At 51.7% G+C, this 16,445-nt stretch overlaps 3 protein-coding genes across 3 annotated transcripts; 1 reads left to right on the forward strand and 2 right to left on the reverse strand.

The window, feature by feature from the left end:
• Nucleotides 1-31: 31 nt before the first annotated feature.
• BDP81DRAFT_479875 (isoprenoid synthase domain-containing protein) lies at nt 32-2,035 on the reverse strand. Its single transcript, XM_060594906.1, has 8 exons — nt 1,604-2,035; nt 1,489-1,551; nt 1,165-1,418; nt 927-1,083; nt 779-868; nt 674-707; nt 387-617; nt 32-309 (listed from the first exon to the last, which is right to left on the reverse strand). The coding sequence occupies exons 1-8, from the start codon at nt 1,759-1,761 to the stop codon at nt 283-285; spliced, it is 1,014 nt and encodes a 337-aa protein (XP_060447432.1). The 5' UTR covers nt 1,762-2,035; the 3' UTR covers nt 32-282.
• A 5,060-nt stretch (nt 2,036-7,095) lies between these two features.
• On the reverse strand, nt 7,096-9,887 carry BDP81DRAFT_192130 (GTPase-activator protein for ras-like GTPase). The gene is made up of 4 exons (XM_060582424.1): nt 9,489-9,887; nt 9,044-9,426; nt 7,396-8,989; nt 7,096-7,345 (listed from the first exon to the last, which is right to left on the reverse strand). Exons 1-4 carry the CDS (start codon nt 9,688-9,690, stop codon nt 7,185-7,187), a joined length of 2,340 nt encoding a protein of 779 aa, XP_060447433.1. The 5' UTR covers nt 9,691-9,887; the 3' UTR covers nt 7,096-7,184.
• Nucleotides 9,888-10,494: 607 nt separating this feature from the next.
• On the forward strand, nt 10,495-10,963 carry BDP81DRAFT_422755 (uncharacterized protein). Its single transcript, XM_060590025.1, has one exon. The coding sequence runs from the start codon at nt 10,544-10,546 to the stop codon at nt 10,754-10,756; it is 213 nt and encodes a 70-aa protein (XP_060447434.1). The 5' UTR covers nt 10,495-10,543; the 3' UTR covers nt 10,757-10,963.
• The last annotated feature ends 5,482 nt before the right edge of the window (nt 10,964-16,445 follow it).

The following is a 16,445-nucleotide window of genomic DNA, read 5'->3' on the forward strand; positions in this document are numbered from 1 at the left end:
CGGTCCCTTTTCCCAATCCGCTGGCACTGGGGCCCGGGGGCTGTCAACTTAAGGTATCAACCCGCACCCCACGCGTTGGAACTCAGTACTTGGCCGTTTGTCAATTGACCCATGAGGTTAGGGCCCTTGGGGGTATCATTCATCATTACGGGCGTTCTACTCGCGGCGTTGCCGCCCAGCTATTATTCTAGCACTCATGACCATCCATTATCATCGTCCATTGCCGTCTCCGTTCCACCCATTTCGCTCTACCTCATGAATCGGGAGCCCTCAACTCCTGCCTCAAGCTTCCATCAGCATTTGGTGGACCTACGTTATACCGCTTCGACTCAAGACTGTTCCCATCGTCAACAACACCCAACGGTAGAAAGAAAGGGGCAAGTTACAAACCTCCAAGTCAAGTTGCCAGTGCAAATCGTCTTGAGCGTCGCAGTTACCTTCCGAATCGCATCCGCATCCACCTGGCTCTGATTGATCAACCTCCGCTCGCAGACGTCAAGCTGCTTGATGGCCTTGTCAATCTCTTCGACGACTTCTCCGACGGCACTCTCCAGGTCACTGCCGTCTTTACCGTTCCAGTACCGCACCGGCACCGCGTTGAGAGTACGGCCTTTTCGCTGCTCGAATGATTAGTTCCTCGGTTGCAAAACACCACCACGCGGGATCCGCTTACCAACTCCTTGTTCAGCGAGAGCAAGTCATTCGTCCTATTTTCCAAAATATCTCGTCAGCTTCTGCATACCTCCAACCCGGGGTGTTTCATATGGGCAAAACTAACAGGCCGATGATGACGCTGACCGACTCCAGGATCATCTTATATGGCTGCGTATTGACGACGTGCGCCGGCCACTCTGATCCAGATGCGAACCTACTCTGTCGTCAGCAACAGCCTTCCCCTTCACGAGGGGTCTCTCAAGTCTTCTTACTCTGCCAAGGCACACAGAGGGCCAGCGCCCCCTGTCTTCTTGCGAAGCTTCTCATACGACAACGTCGTCGGTGCGTGTCCGTTCTGGATATACCGCATCTCTTGCACCGTCGAGTCAATGTACTCGAATAAACTGACCCTCAACCTCCTGCGCTGATCTGCCATTACGAAAAGAAAAAAAGCGTCAGCCTCGAACTCGCTGCGATATCCGGATATGCCAGAGAACAGGAGAAACTCACCTCGGTCGTACTGCTGGCAAATGACTTTGGCAACCGGCTGGAAACCCGCAATGACGGGGTTCGTCGACGCCTCCTTGGGCCCTTCAGAAAGCTGAAGATACTGCGCAATGTAGTCCTTCGCCTTATTTCGAAAGTCCTTGGCATTTTCCGCGCTTTTGTACTCGAGGCTCTCAATGTGGTCATCGAGTCTGCCCTGCCAGAGCACCATGAGCGTCAAGGTGCCAAGTCTCTCTCTTGCTGCGTTGGGCCAGAGGCTAAAGTCACATACGCAACTTGATTAGCAAGTGCTGCCTTTATTTTGGGACTCATTTGAGGATATCTCACCATGATGCCAGGAGAGCCGGGTTCGCTTCCAGGACGTTGGCCTTGTCTTTTGGTGACGTATCGCTTTCATAAGTCAACATCCCAAAACATTCCATATTCCTCTTGGGCAACTCACCTCTGCTCAAGGAGTTTGCAAATCAACCCCTCAACCTCGGAGGCGTGAACATTCTTCCCAGACGGCCAGTGGCTGACCATCCGGCGCAGGTCCGGGATGACCATGACCAGTCCATCGAGCCGACTGGCCAGCTGCGCGCTCTCGGTATGCGCAGCCATCTCTTCTTTTTTTGAAATGGTACAGTTACCTCGGTGCTTAAGCGCTCGAAGCTGCGCAGGATTTTAGAAGATAGGAATCCGGTTTATCGAGATTTGATTTGATTTGGCCTTTGTCTTCTTTCCTTCTAGAAGGTCCAACGAATGTCACCCTACCGGCAGGGAGTACAACGTTCAAGAATTCCCCCCTTTCGTTTTGCGTTGGCGTGTGCGTCTTTCTCTCTGTTTATGATGGAGGTAAATCCGACTTTTTGCTTGCTGGGTTCCTGGTGTGGAGCATTGCGAGATTAAGTCAATGCTACCCCAAGGGAACCCAAGGGGTGAAGAACTCTCCCCTATTATGGGAATTTTTCAAAAGAGAGAGGAGAACCGAATCACTGATCGTCGGGCATCATTCCCCTATCAGTGAATCATCAGATAGGCAACTTGTCCTGCCGTTTTCCCCCCTGTTGAAGTTTTGGTTGGCAAGCGTCTGCGCCGTTTGGGGGAAATGCGGGTTGGCCCGCGTGGGAAGCGGCCGGGGAGCGTTGTAAGTGACAGTTGACGTGCTCGAAACAAGCTTAACTTTCTTCACCGGGCTCGGTGGTTTTCGGTGAGGGGTGGGAAGCTTGGTATAAGTACGTAAAATTCCGATTATTCGTTCACATGGATCTTCCTATGAAGTCGGGCATGATGAGTCTACGAGTTCAGTGACGGCCGACAGACCACTTACAACTTACATCCCCAGTCACTCGGATTGTGTTTTGAAACGAATGCCACCACCCATCGACGATACCTGTATTCCCCGCCAAATGCAACGCTTCACTTCATGCGGCCTCGCAAGCCGATGTGTGTCATGCAACAACGAGCAATACCTAGTTGGTCGCCGACATCTTAATTAAACAGCGTCACCGACTGTTTGTCCACCAACCACCCATTGCCAGAAACACTAGTCCACAAATGCAACTACCGAGATCGCAAATCGCCATCAACTGGAACAAACATGCGGCCTCCAAGTGGCGATATTGGTGATTCACACCTAGCATGATGGTCAATCAGCGTGTGGTGTAGTAAGGGCATGTCTACGGGTGTCATGTCCCATCCATTCCGCCTATCCCATCTCATCTCATCACGAACCGGCCTGTCGGCTCTATTCCGCCGCGTCTTCGACTTAATACGCCACGTTTGACAATGCGAAGCAGTCGACTTGACTCTACCAATCGTAACTATGAATGCGATAGATATACTATCACACACTGAACAGAGACTGTAAGATCGAAACAGCCACACGAGATGGACGAACTCGGACCCTGTACAAGTATCCTGATGTAAGCGAGGATATCACGACTAGGCCAGGTATGGGTCCAATAGGCATTGGACATCTCACGTCTCATCGTAACTTTCGAGTCATTGTGAAGAATGATATTCTACTAATTAACTTGATGGGAAAGATGAACTCTCTCTGTCGGCCCACTCATGTCGTGCACTGCAACTTCAACACCAAACCGCAAGTCAAGGCGTTGAAGGCGTCGGATATGACCGGGGATGGCTTCACTTTTGTTGACAGCATTCCCACAGGGAAACCCTACCTCGATGCGACGACTTGCTTTGGTGATATGATTGTAACAGATTTAAAACGTTCACTGTCAACCCTCAATCAGCATCTTTGCTAGACACCTACTTCGGTAGACACCCTGAAAAGCCATCCTCTTCTTTACTCTCATCCAACTTCAGCCATGCCATGCAGGCGGAATGGCCCTGATAAGTCCTGTAAATCGAAAATTTGGAGCTTCGAGACGGTCGAGAGCTCTCTCATCGCAGTACCGCCGTGGTACCGGTCAAGTCAGGCTTACTCATGTTACCCTACACTCCGGCATCGCATTCTCGCCATGGCAAATAGGTTCGCCCCGGAGCTGCCAACTGTACATACTCTGTCTGTAGCAAACTGAGTCAGGTAAGAATAATACCGCCGCCTCGTCATCTGCGCTGCGACCGACCGCAACATCCTTTGAAGATAGATGACACTGTTGGCGACGAGACAAGATTCGCCAAGGTCCAGCTCCCCTGTCTCTTCTGTGGTACCTCAAAATTTGAAGCTGTTTCGACATTATCTCAGCTGAGAGCAAGTGGCCAACATACTTTTCGATGGAAGCGCGTCAACCTCGGGCGTATGTATGCCTTGGAATGGAGGAGCGATGGGAGCGATGGGAGATAAAAACGCAGTTAAGTCTTCACTGCTATTTTAGCGCCTTCTCAGGCTCTATGAGGATCTTTCTGACGATCGACTTTCACTGCATTTCTAAACTCGACACGACCAGAAAGTCCTATGACTAATTTACACAGCCTTCTTTCAAAGCAAGACCCGGATCAAGAAAGTTCGGTTATCTGGCGACAACACGAAGGGAAATATCCTCGTATCATCTTATCACAAGGTCAACTTAAAAGCTTGCTCTGTCCCCAGACAAACATCGTCTATCTCAAGGTATTTCTATGCTCTGTCAGCGTCTTGTCGTATACAGGCGTCCAAACAACATTTGGGACATCAAACAGCCATGTGAAAGAACGGCTCCACATGAAATCCTTGGGATATCACCTTGGCTGAAATCCCAGAAATTGTGTTTAGGAACCTAGCCTGTAACTACATGAGAAATGTTAAGTGCAATGTGATGACAACTTACCGCTTGGGAAGACGGTTCACCTGTTGCCTCACTATTTCAATCCCTCAATTTGCTCTGAATGCTCGGGGATTATACCTTTGGATACAGTAATCCCTTTCAATCGATTCACTCAGTCCTGATATGCTGAGTTCGGCAACAAGTACCGACGCTGTCAGCTGACAGCAAGTCATTCTGGCAAACTCGCAGCAAAATTCTGGACGTAGCTGACGTCTACACCCTAAGGGGTTCAAGGACATGTTCAGTTTCAAGTCGAAGATGTAGTAGTGCTCTATCTTCGGGGTGAGAGGATGTGTCATCCAGATGAAGCTCTCAAGACTTTCCAGAAGCCCGTATTCTTCCAGACACGAATCTCGATCATCTCTTCTTCTCGATCACAAGATGTGGCCTGCTGACGAGGATAGTTGACGGGTGTGCAATGAACCTGGGCCGTCACGGTTTCACTGACGAAGCTCCCATCAATTACAATGTTCAGAGCTACCTCTACTTATACAATGTCCGCTGTGAATCGGTATACCCTCCTTGGCCATCACTCATTCTTTCCCCCTCCAAATATCCAAATATCAAATATGAGATTCCTATTGGTGCGTACAGGAATAGCAATATGACGGAATTTGAGAACACTCTTACCGAGCCTCCAGACTCTCACTCTCGTGACAGCACCACAATAGAACAAGTTCTGGCATTCACTAGATATAGCCAAGGTCGACCCGTGCTCACTCCTCTGATAAACCCCTTGAGGTCTACTTCACTTCCGACCCCATCTCAGACTCCATCATGGCCGCGATGTCTTCGTGCGAGTACAGGCAATTCGTCTCCCATATACCCCAAAAACCTATAGCCAAAACCTCACCGCCCGGGCCTATCATCATGGCACATCCTCAAATGCCAGTGACGAGCTTACCCTCAGCAACGTAGCTCTCATCCACTTTGGTCCACGACTAACACTCATGTTTCCTAGACGCCTTGCCACTGAACTCAAGCTCAGCCACTCATGAACATAAATCATCTCCTCCACGCAACCTCCGTCATTCACCATTTCAAAGATTTCACCGCGGCGCTCCCCCCCATCTCCAGGCTCGATCAAAATGCAAACCCTCTCCACCAAACTCAATAAACTCACAAAACCTCACCATCACTCTCACCTCAGCCTCATCTCATCTCACCAACCCAACCCGCCGCCGCACCCGAACCACTACAACCCCCTCTCCACAAGGCTGTAACACGCCAACCAAACCCAATCGAACCAGAAAAAACCATCGTCACATTCCAACCCCCCCTCTCCTTCTAACCACACGCCCTCTCCTATCCTAACCTACTCAGCCCATAACCTTCCCTCCATGCCTCTCAACCTAGAAGAAAGCACTCCGGCAGACCCAAGGGCCTGACAAACCATACATAGCACCCCTCCTCACCTTACACTCCCAACCTCTCAAACACAACACACACACATCTCGGTGATATATACCACCGTACATATATCACGCCATCTACACCACAAAACTTGAAACACGAACAGAACACACACATTGAAAAATTGAAAAAAATTGAAAAAAAACAGAGCCCATCGCCACAGGACAACGTGGCAGACACGCTCACGTCATCCCTCCCTTCCCCTTCCCCCTCCCCTCAACCGTTACTCACCTATCCATCCCATCTCGGATGACAATCTCATCGGATGAAGCGTTGCCCCCAAACAGGAAGTCCGCAGATAGAGAGAACACGACAAGTCCAGATTTACAGTTAGATGCCCATCTACCACTACGAACGAACGCGCGCCACCCCCCAAGAAAAACTCAAAACAGGTGAACAGAAGCTTCCGAAACGGAGCAGAAAATCGAGACAGGCACGACGAACTGTCAAAATCGTCGCTCAAACTAAACCCCTCATACACCCCCTTTTCAAACCTTGCATCGCGGAAGTCAATTCTTCCCTCGTACGATATTGTCACCTCGTTATTTCCAAGAAACATTTCACGATACGTCATCACGAAGAGATTGAGCTGTGAGAGAAATCATCCACCTTCATTCCATTTCCTTCTCGTCCATCTTCTCTACCGTATCATTTCAGACATGAAGTACAAGGGACAGGACATAAAAACCAAAGTGTCGCCGGACCAGCCGAATACAAATTGCGCCGTCGTTGCGCATCAGGACGTGGGACCGGGAAAAAAGTAAATGGGGACCAAAAAAAAGGATAAGCAAAAGTTGCAAAAGGCAGCATGAAAACCATGAATTTTCTGGCGCCGGCCGCCACACACGAGAATTAAAAATGACGTAACAGGTATATCGAGAGGGTGTAAAAAAGAGAAGACTCCAAGCCGTACCGCCTATTCGCCGATATGATGTGGCGCGCAAGGCCGGAAGAGACAAAAAACCAAGTTCCCATATATCCACGGTGATAATCTTGTACGTGACCTAGTCCAGAGAGAGCAGCTCAAAGTCTCGAGCATGCAAACAAAGATCTAGGCGAATACGAAAGAGACAGGTATAATAACGCCGGTATGCGTATGGATAAACGAGATGGTCGAGAAGTGAATTAAAGGCGGCCGTAGCGAGGAGGCGTTCATAAGAGTGGGAAAGCTGGCAACGCATTGATGCATACAAATGCGAGGATGGAAGTCGAAGGCGGTGCGACGATGAAGACGAAAACGTCGTGGTATCAGGATTCAAAGAGATGCCGAGAACGCCTAATTCGAAGGAAAGCCAGTCGAGGGTATCTCTGGGAGGAAAAGTTGTACAGTCGAGAATTGAGAGGGCCAAGTGGTGGCGTTTACCACCCCTTCTTTCTCGCAAATCGCTTGTTCAACAGAGTGAGAACCTTGGTGACGTTGAACTGGACATACTCCAGATCCAGGTCGTCCTGGCCGTCCTTCTGCATCTCAAGCAGGTCGTCGAGCTTGAGATCCAGTTCAAGAAGACCGCGGTTGCGTCCTGTAGCAGAGTCAGTAAAAGTCGCGCACTGAGCAATCGGAATAACGCACCCTTGTAGTGGAGAGAAATAACAAAGGTACCCGGCAGAGGGCTGGTAAAGTTGAAGTAAATGTTGGCCCTCCGGTTGTCCGGGACGTTGCTTTTTTGAATGACACCCTCCTTCTCCAGCTGTTGGTGAGTGAATTTGTAAGGCCCGAGGACCTGTTGCTTCTGCTGCTTCCGCTTGGTTCCCTCGCTTTGCGAACGAACGTTGTGCAGGTAGCTCTTGTACGTCTCCAATTGACCGACGAGGTAGTTGTTGTGGTCGCGAATGGTCTTGTAAACCTCTTCCAACTTGCCAGTCTCCTGAATGACTCCGTCCTTGAGTGATCCAAGATGTTGCAATTCCTGCTCGACTTCGTCACGCAGCAGGCCGAATTGATCGCTCTTATCGATAACCTTCAGTTCCTGCAGCTGTGAAAGCAGCTCCATCGCCCTGATACCTTTGCGGACCATCACGGCGTCGTTCCGGCTCGTAGCCGCGGCGTCGGCGATCCGCTCGAGTCGCAGAGGTCTTCGTGCAACGCTGCTGTTGGAAGGGATCGATCGCATGATTTGCACAAAGACGGACTTGGCTTCCATAAAGTACACTTCCTCTTGCGTGATGTCGAGCGCCGCCGTCAAGTCGTCGATCGCTGTTTCCCATCGGCTGAAGAGAGGGAGGTTGATGGCGCGGTTCTCCTTGCGAGGAACCTGCGGAGGTGCGCCTCCGAGCTCCGCCATGATGATGCCCAAGTGTGAGTTGTCATCCTTGCAGAGCTCTCCGTTGTGCTTCTCGATCAGACCATGCATGGCATAGATTTCGTTCAGCGTGATGGACAGCTCCAAATCCTTCTTCGAGAGTGCGACATAGTTGTCCATTTCCAAGCTCTCGTAGAAGTCGCCGACTTCACACAAGTCAAGCATGAACTTGTTGATACGCTCCTTGTTCTGATAGATGAAGGGCTGCAACTTGGCCATGTACGGCTCTTTGGCGTATGAGGGCTTGTTAGCAAGGTTTTGCAGCATCTTTGCAATCAAGGTCAGCGTTCTTCTCGGGCGATCAGCCGGCTGACCGTCAATGAGCATGTATGACTTGGGCGTCACGATTGCCGGGTTGATGAAGCGCAAGAAGAAGAATCCGCCGATGAGGGTGCAAATGACCTGGTCATTGGCATCGGGGTACTTGCGCTTCGTCAAACTGCGAATTTGCTTGCAAATCCACCGAATACCGTACGGCGCCTCGTCGAGTCCGTCAATGATAGTCGTCAAGAAGCCATTAGCAATCTCGGTGAGCATCGTGAGACGCGGCTCGATGATAGCTTGAACTTGGGGGTTCTCCGCAGCCTGCTCAGCAGTAACGCCCTTGGGAAGCGATGCAGGCAGACTGCCGGTGTCCTCCTCAATCTGCTCAATCATGCGCTCGTAGACCTTGAGAGGGTTGATTTCCAGGTCAAGATCCTTCAACTCGATCAGACTGTTGATTCTATCAGCGAGAACTGACTTGAGAAAGCTCTGTCCTGGTCCTCTGCGCGTGTACGTGGTCATCATTCGTGAGACGGGTGTATTGGCGCGCAGAAGCGAAGAATATTCGGGGGTGTTGTCGAATTGGTAGGTGAGAACAGACTATTGAACCAGAAGTCAGCTTGCGATTTCGCGCAATGATCACGTGTCACAAACCTGGAACATAGTCAAGAGCAGATGCTCTTCACGACTCTCATACTGGTTTCCGTAGATGGTGAACATGACTGTTTGCAGCAAAGAGTCGATCTCCGACATTGACACCAATCGGCAGAGGTGTGCGATATGCCTCGGCTCGGATTGCAACAGGAACATCAAATTGCCATACTTTTGCGTCTTGTCGTCGTTGGGAAAGGCGCCTTCTTGCATATCCGTCGCGTCTTCCAAGTGGCTCGCGACCTCGTTCTGTTCCTCGAGGGCCATTCGGTTCTGAATGAGGAGGGCGATTCGTGAATCAAGATATCGTACGTCCTTTTCGAGGACGAAGTTCTTTTTGGATTGCGAAGAGATCTTGGACTTGAGCTCTCTGAGAATCTTCTGGGCTGTAACATGCATCGTTAGCAGGGTGGACTGGCAAGAAGAGTGCAGGGGCTGCAGAGCCTACCTTTGGCCAAGTCATCCTCAATCTCCAGATCAGTCTCGTTCGCTGACATGGACATGTACAGCGCGGACATGGAGTACCGCTTCGATTGGCGGGCGGACCGCGATCCATCGTAGGAAGACATGGTGTTTTGGCGGGAAAGGGGTTGGAAGGAGGAGGAGGAGGCGGTCGAAGCTCGAGATGGTGTTTGAAGCATGACAGACATGTTGACGATGATCTGAGGTGAGGTTTGCGCGAAGTAGGCAGGTCGCCTAAGAGAGCCCCTTGAATGAACGGGGTCTCGACGTCGCCTGCGAAGAGGTTACGACGGCCGACGCTGGTGAATCGATGGGTGGCTGGACGGCGAAGTTGCAGTGCAGCTGCGAGGTTGGCGATTGGAAGAGCGACTCTTGGAATCCAGCGTGAAAGGAAGTAGTTCCTCCGAGTGATCCAAAGATGAAGCTATCGTTGGCAGGCCGTTGCGACTCGAGAAAGAAGAGCGGTTCGTCAGGACGTGGCTGCGAAGAGGTGATGGAGGGGGCGTGGCAGTTTTTTGGGGGGGGAACTGCACCAGGAACTGGGTGGAATCGAGTCGTGCGTGTCGTGCGGGAACTGGGTCGGTTAGAGTGTGATTGAGTGGTGGGTGAGTGTGTATTTGTGTGTGTGTGTGTGTGTGTGTGTGTGTGCGGGCACAATTGGTATGTCGTCCAGCGAACGCCTCGAGACAGTGATTGAGTTGAGGGCACAAGAGGCTGCGAAGTGATTTGAGTCGGTGTCAAAGAACCCAAGATGGCAGACTTCGAGAATGTGGTGTTGGTTTTTTGTGGTGTTTCGAGCGGAAGCTTCGTCGGGGGGGCAGGCCGATGGATATTGCTTTTGACCCAGCTTATAGGGCGGCGCGACAAATAAGGGCGCTGTTTTAGCTTTGGCAGGCGCGGCCGCAAATGTGTGGACAGCGGTGATCAAATTAAAATCGAGCCTAGGAGCGGCGAGGTTCCAGATCCAGTCAGATAATCGGGGGGGGGGGGGGGGGATGTTTGTGCAGGTGCTAGGTTCGGTGCGTCTGGTTGAGAGGCGTGATGAGCCCGTTCTTTTGGAATATATTTCTCTGGGGCACGCTATGCTGTGAGATGGCAGAGCTTTCTCACTGCCGTTTGCAAGAAGCGAAGAAAAGGGTGAAGATAGGGTTTAAAAAAGCAGAGCAGAGTTGGATAGAAGAAGAAGAAGAGTGTGAGAGAATGAGCGTGTGTCTGAATGTGTGTGTGTATGATGGTTCCGTGTGGGTGGAATGAGGACCGGGGGGGGGCCAATTCTCTTGGGGGCACAGAGAGAGATAGGCCTTGTCGCTCAAGTAGAAAGGAGGGGATGGTACAGAGTACAGCGAGGTAGGACTGCGTAGGGCGGCGGTTCAGAACGTGCGAAAGGAGGGACAAGCAGCAAAGTTGGACAAGAGTGCGACGGGGGGGTGTGCGGTGCAGAGAGAAAGAGGCAGAGGATGAAGAGGGACCGGGGACAGAGAGAGAGAGTAGAGAGCAGAGAGCAGAGAGTGTGTGAGAGAGGGAAAAGGCTGTGTTCCTCAGGTCCTGGCCATATCCAGGTAAAGGGTACGTACAGTTGGTGGTCGCGGTGCATACGGAGAGATTAAGGTACGGATGGATAGGATGGGTCGCGAATAAAGGGGCATGGATCACTTAGGGCCAGCAGATGGACAGGCACAAGGCACATGGCACGGACACTGAGTGAGCGATCAACAAGCATCGGTATCTGTACCTTACTATTGCCTCTTACGTCTGCAGAATGTCAGGCCTGTTGCGGGTGCCATGAGATGATGAGAGAGCAGCCAGAGCTCACTTGACTGTGTAGACAAGGTACTCATACGGTTAGCCAGGCTCGTAATTGAACAGACTGGCCGGAGGTGCAGCGGAGAGGTTGCACAAAACGGTGGGATTGGCTTTATTGGAGGGTCAAGGTTGGATGAGCAAAGTGGATGGATGGAAGGATGGATGGGGGTGTGATGCGTGATCACTGATGGCTCGTGGGCACGCCGCACTGCGAGGATTGAGGAAGAGGGCCGGCCTGCCTGAATGTGAAAGTTGGACCTGATCCGGGACGATGAGGACGGGGGAGTCCCTGGTTCTCTTCGGTACGTCTTCCTTCTAGGTAAGTGGGATTAAGGTGAGTAGTGGGTGAAGTGGTTTTGAAGAAGACGCGAAAAACGCGTTGAGTGCTACAAGAGATTACAATGCGCGGACAGGCTCTTAGACTCATAAGTGGGAGCCAAGTGTGAATGAAGCTTGATGTGATGAGAGTGAGAGTGAGTCTGTGGTGAGCGTACCTCCGTATGAGAGTGAGATTGAACGAGCATGAACGACTGCCTCCAAGACTGCGTACCTATCGTGCGAGACTGTACCCAAAAAGGTACACTACCTTGGGATGAGGGAGAAGGTGGGGTCACTAAGAATGGAGGGTGGGGAACGGACTCCTTGCCTCGTGCGCGCGATGCGGAGCGGTTCCTGGCTTCAGGCGAAGTGGGCGAGTGGGCGAGTGGGCGAGTGGGCAGAAACTAACTAGATACGTACCGGAGTACATGGTTGTTTAAGGCAAGATACCTTTGAAGGTACGAACACATAATACCTACGGATACCATAGGTAGGATACAAACGGGCACTCAGTCGCCGGGGGCCTACCTACTGCAGTAAGGTAGCAGGGGAAATCATCAAAGCCCCAATGGAGCCTCGCCGAGTCCGTCAGCGGGCGTACTGACCGAACCAAGCGATAAGTTACAATTACACGCCTGTATTATGACATCAAGACATTTGGAGATCATAGCAGTGTTGAGAATAGGAGAAGGGGGCTCTTGTTACGCACTCACTAACACGGGCTCAGAGAAAGAAAAAAAAGGTTTACGAAGTACGACGAGTAGGGGGAGTGAATGTTCACGACTGCTTGTCAAGAGAAAGAAAAGGCAGGCGGCAATCTGTCAGAGTTCATGTAAGTCGCTTCAAAAATGCAAATTGGAGCAATTTGTCTCTTGTGGTGAGACTGGATGCTACGGGCGTGTAACGTGGGCATATTACAATGTTTCTCTGCTCGCCCGCCCGTCTGTCCGCTGCCTAACTGAAATTCGACAAATCTCTATCGGTCAGTTGATAACTTGACAGGTATCCATATCCATACTGCGTCCAGATGCATCATACAGACAATAAAGGACTATTACCTCCCGAAGCAGACGTGAAGAAGACGACCCCACCAACAAGAACCTTGGAAACAGACACAGAAAAAATCAAAGTGTGGGATGGGACGACGATGACTGGTCCCGCGACTCCCGCCTCGCTGTAACGCCAGAAATCTGTTTGAGAATTTTGCAGGGGTTCCATCGCTTCCTTCTCTCCTCCAAAGATGGTTGCTGCGGCCTGCCGCACCTGCACCTGCCCGCACTTGCCTTCCCAAGTTCCCAAGTCCCGATTCAGTCCAGTCGAAGTGACGGGGTCATCCAACCACCCCCACAGTCACACCTTCCTCTAGCTATTACCTACCTTACCTCACCTCACCTACACCTCGACACCTTCCGTGATATCAGGTACGTATTCTCACGATTTCTAACCTGGAAGTTGAGGATCAAAAGCTCCTGCCTACGGAGTACCTTACCTAAATACCCCGTTCCTACCTTAGGTACCGTACTAGAACAGTAGATAGATATATCGGACCTTATCTAACCACAGAACGTCCGCCTCGGGTACGTACCGAGGTACACTTCTGTCTGTCTTCTCTACCTTACGAATATCCGTACTCCAAAACATCTTTTTTGACCTTCATCCTCGAACAAGGCACCCGTAGAGTGCAATAACGGCGCTACAAATCATCAACTGTGTGCTCAACCCCCATCTGAGACTCCTCGCCTCTTGCCGCTACACACCGAATCCCATCGCCTCGGGCCCTTTGCCGTCGGGTCAGATAACTGCACACCACCTCAACCCCCAAGGCAATCGAGGACTTGACCCTACACCTGCAAAGTTACGTGAGCTGCCACAGCTGCGTGTGTTCCAGCCTGGACACTCCATTCGCTTACCTACTTGGGTTCTCTCCATCCATCTCAGTTGAGCTAGAAATCTTCTTCACAAGCCGCTCGAGACCTCACTAGCCAATCGTCGTCATTCGTCTATTCAATTGGTCGCGCGTCATTTCCAACGAACAGACTATCCCGTGCGCGCTCCTTAGCATCAAACTCGCCGAGCTGTACCGACTTTGCCAGCTTGCCTCATTGTGCGTCCAGTCTTGATGCAAATGCAGGAACAAATTGGGCCGAATATGACTGCAGATGGCTGCAACTGCAACTTCCCATCGTTTGGGTGAAAAGGGGCGAACAAGCCTTGTCAACGGACGACGTCCTACCGTTTCGCTCGATTCCAAAGCGAGGGATCGCCCACCTTGCCTTGCATCCGTCCTGTGATACTCTGCCTTACAGCTCAACTTACCTAGCCGCCGGGTGGATTGGAGAAACCTACATCCAGGAAGAAGAACCAGGCTCCAGAAACCGAGCGTTGCAATAACGAACCCTCACCAAACACCATCTCCATCTCTGGTAGTGTCAGGATCATCCACCAACGCTTACTGCATTGTTGGTGGCGGCACCTGCAACATATCCTCACCTAGTCATCCTAGACATGCGGTACGGACTGGCCTTGACCCGTTCGTCTTCGGCTTCTTGCTCGCCCTTCGCATCCATCCAAGCATCTACCTTTCAACCGAGACCTGCCAAAAACTGAAATTCTGTTGATCAAGAGAGAACGAGAGACTAAAATAGGCTCTTTCGCAACGAACTCTAGAAGCCTGATGGAACCGCTGCCCACGGACTCGGGATGCCACACCGCACTGAACGGCGCCGGACATATGGCTTCCTTTCTTTTAAAAGAACGGATGGGTGAACCGTAAAACACACAACATCGGAGCCGGGTGGGCCAAATCCAAGGACCGAGGTTGGGAATCGTCCCTTTCCCACTCTTGCAGTCGTTCCTAGTGCTTTTCTGTTCGAGAAAAGTACCGACCAGACAGGAGCAGAAACCGGCATGACGCCCATCGTTCATGCAACCAGGAGGCGCAGGCAGGCTTGAAACCACTGATTTTTTCAGCTGCACATTTCAGTCCTGCGTCTGCAAATGCTGCAGAAAGAAGAAAGAGATCAAGACAGGCTGTCAAACGCACAGCAACATGACACCGTGTCAGTCGTTCGGAACTCCTAGTCTCACAGCACCTTCACTAGACGAGCAGTGTAACCGTCTTGCGCCAACTTGGCTCACCGTTCGGAGTGTCTGCGTTTGTGACAGCGCAACTTGAAGGTTCATGCACACCTGATATGATCGACTTCTCGACCCAACTCAGCATTGATGAACCTATCGGCGGCCCGTGTGCTCGTAAAAATCGGCGCCATCGTTAACGACAAACAAGTGGCATGTCAGAGAGCGCCACCCCTCCTTTTTCCCTCGGTGTGCCTCTGTCAACTCCATTTTTGACTTTGACATTGTCAGCGTCTGCACCCCAGAGACAGCGACAGGGACCAAATTCAGGAGCAGGGTCGCGCTTGACCGTATCGAGAAGGCCCACATGCCCGTTCGGAGAGCGGTTGAGCGGGATGTGGAATAGGGGAAGCCAAAAAGAAAAACAAGATCTCGACTCGGGCGCGTGGTACGGTGGTCCCCGGCCCATCCAGGAATTCCTGCATCCTTCAATCCGTATCCCTGACCCCGTTTCCCCATGATTATCGCCTCTCTTCGGCTTCGGACGCGGACATTGGAGGGTGGAACCTCCTGAACCCTGCGATACTCCAAGCCACACAGCAACTCGTCATCATCCTTCACAAACCGCGTGATCCGTTCATCACATCCGATACCTTTAGCGGGCTTGTTTGGTTTCAACCGGTGAACACGAGTACAGGCGTCTGTTGTATTATCGGACGGAACATCGATCTCCTGATGAAAAACTGGAAATCAATACAAATATCTACGGTTCCGAATACCCTTGAGTATCACGTATGGATGCATGGTACGGATACCAGCCTTGGGATGCTGAGCCTCCCGCCGGCCCTCGCTGCGGCCCGTACGCGTTATTAAGGGACTGTCGTTCGCGAAGCATAATGCCTGCGTCTAAGTCTCAAAGTTGACGCCGGTAGCCAGATTTCTGGAACCTTTCATCATCCAGCTGAGCCCGCCAGCGGTCCATCGCCAAGGATCCCGTGCTCTACTAGTGTAGTCGATGTGAGACCGCTTCACTGCCGATCTTCTCTGTGTCACCCAACTGCGAGATGCGCAAGTCTATTCTTCAGAGTATCATGTATACGCCCTTCTGTAACACGCATTCTCTCGATATCTGTATTCCCGGCTACCTGCCACTCAATCTATCGAGCCTCCAGATCAAGAGCCTGGCCGCTGTAGCGCGTCTACGTCAACGTCTGGCCGCATCAGACGCGGATTCGACGCTGTCGGCCGCCTGGTCGCGCTGTCAGCGAAAAAGGGGTCTTAGCCGCCCGCGTGCAGACAGTCGTGACAATGACCTGGGACTCGATGCCAACGCCATCGCAGTGCGGCTTGCCTTTAAGCATGTCGAATGCGAAAACATAGCTCACAGAATCCGCCGCATAGAACAAAGGCTGTCAAAGCAGCGGGGGACTGTGGCTGAACTGAAGCCTGCACCGCCTTGAGCTGGCCCATGCTCTTCATTTCCCCATGCCTGCGACACGTGGGAGGACAGGATGCGATTTCATGAGGATCGCCCCCTCTAGGGAGTTCCGGCAGCACCTAGCTTCAGCTCGGCTTGTTCCTGACCTTGTCCAAAAGAGACCTTGGCTCGTCCCAGGAACAGCGAAGACAAGACACGCCGCGCGACGGATGGGAACATTGATCCGCCGCTGTTCGGGGCCGTTCTCGATGCTCCGCCTACACGCAAAGTTTTGCTAGCACAGCAGTGCGTGACGCGCAGAAATTGTAC

The sequence above is a fragment of the Colletotrichum phormii genome (genome assembly GCF_030913505.1).
Source record: "Colletotrichum phormii strain CBS 102054 chromosome Unknown BDP81scaffold_6, whole genome shotgun sequence".
Lineage (NCBI taxonomy): Eukaryota > Fungi > Ascomycota > Sordariomycetes > Glomerellales > Glomerellaceae > Colletotrichum > Colletotrichum phormii.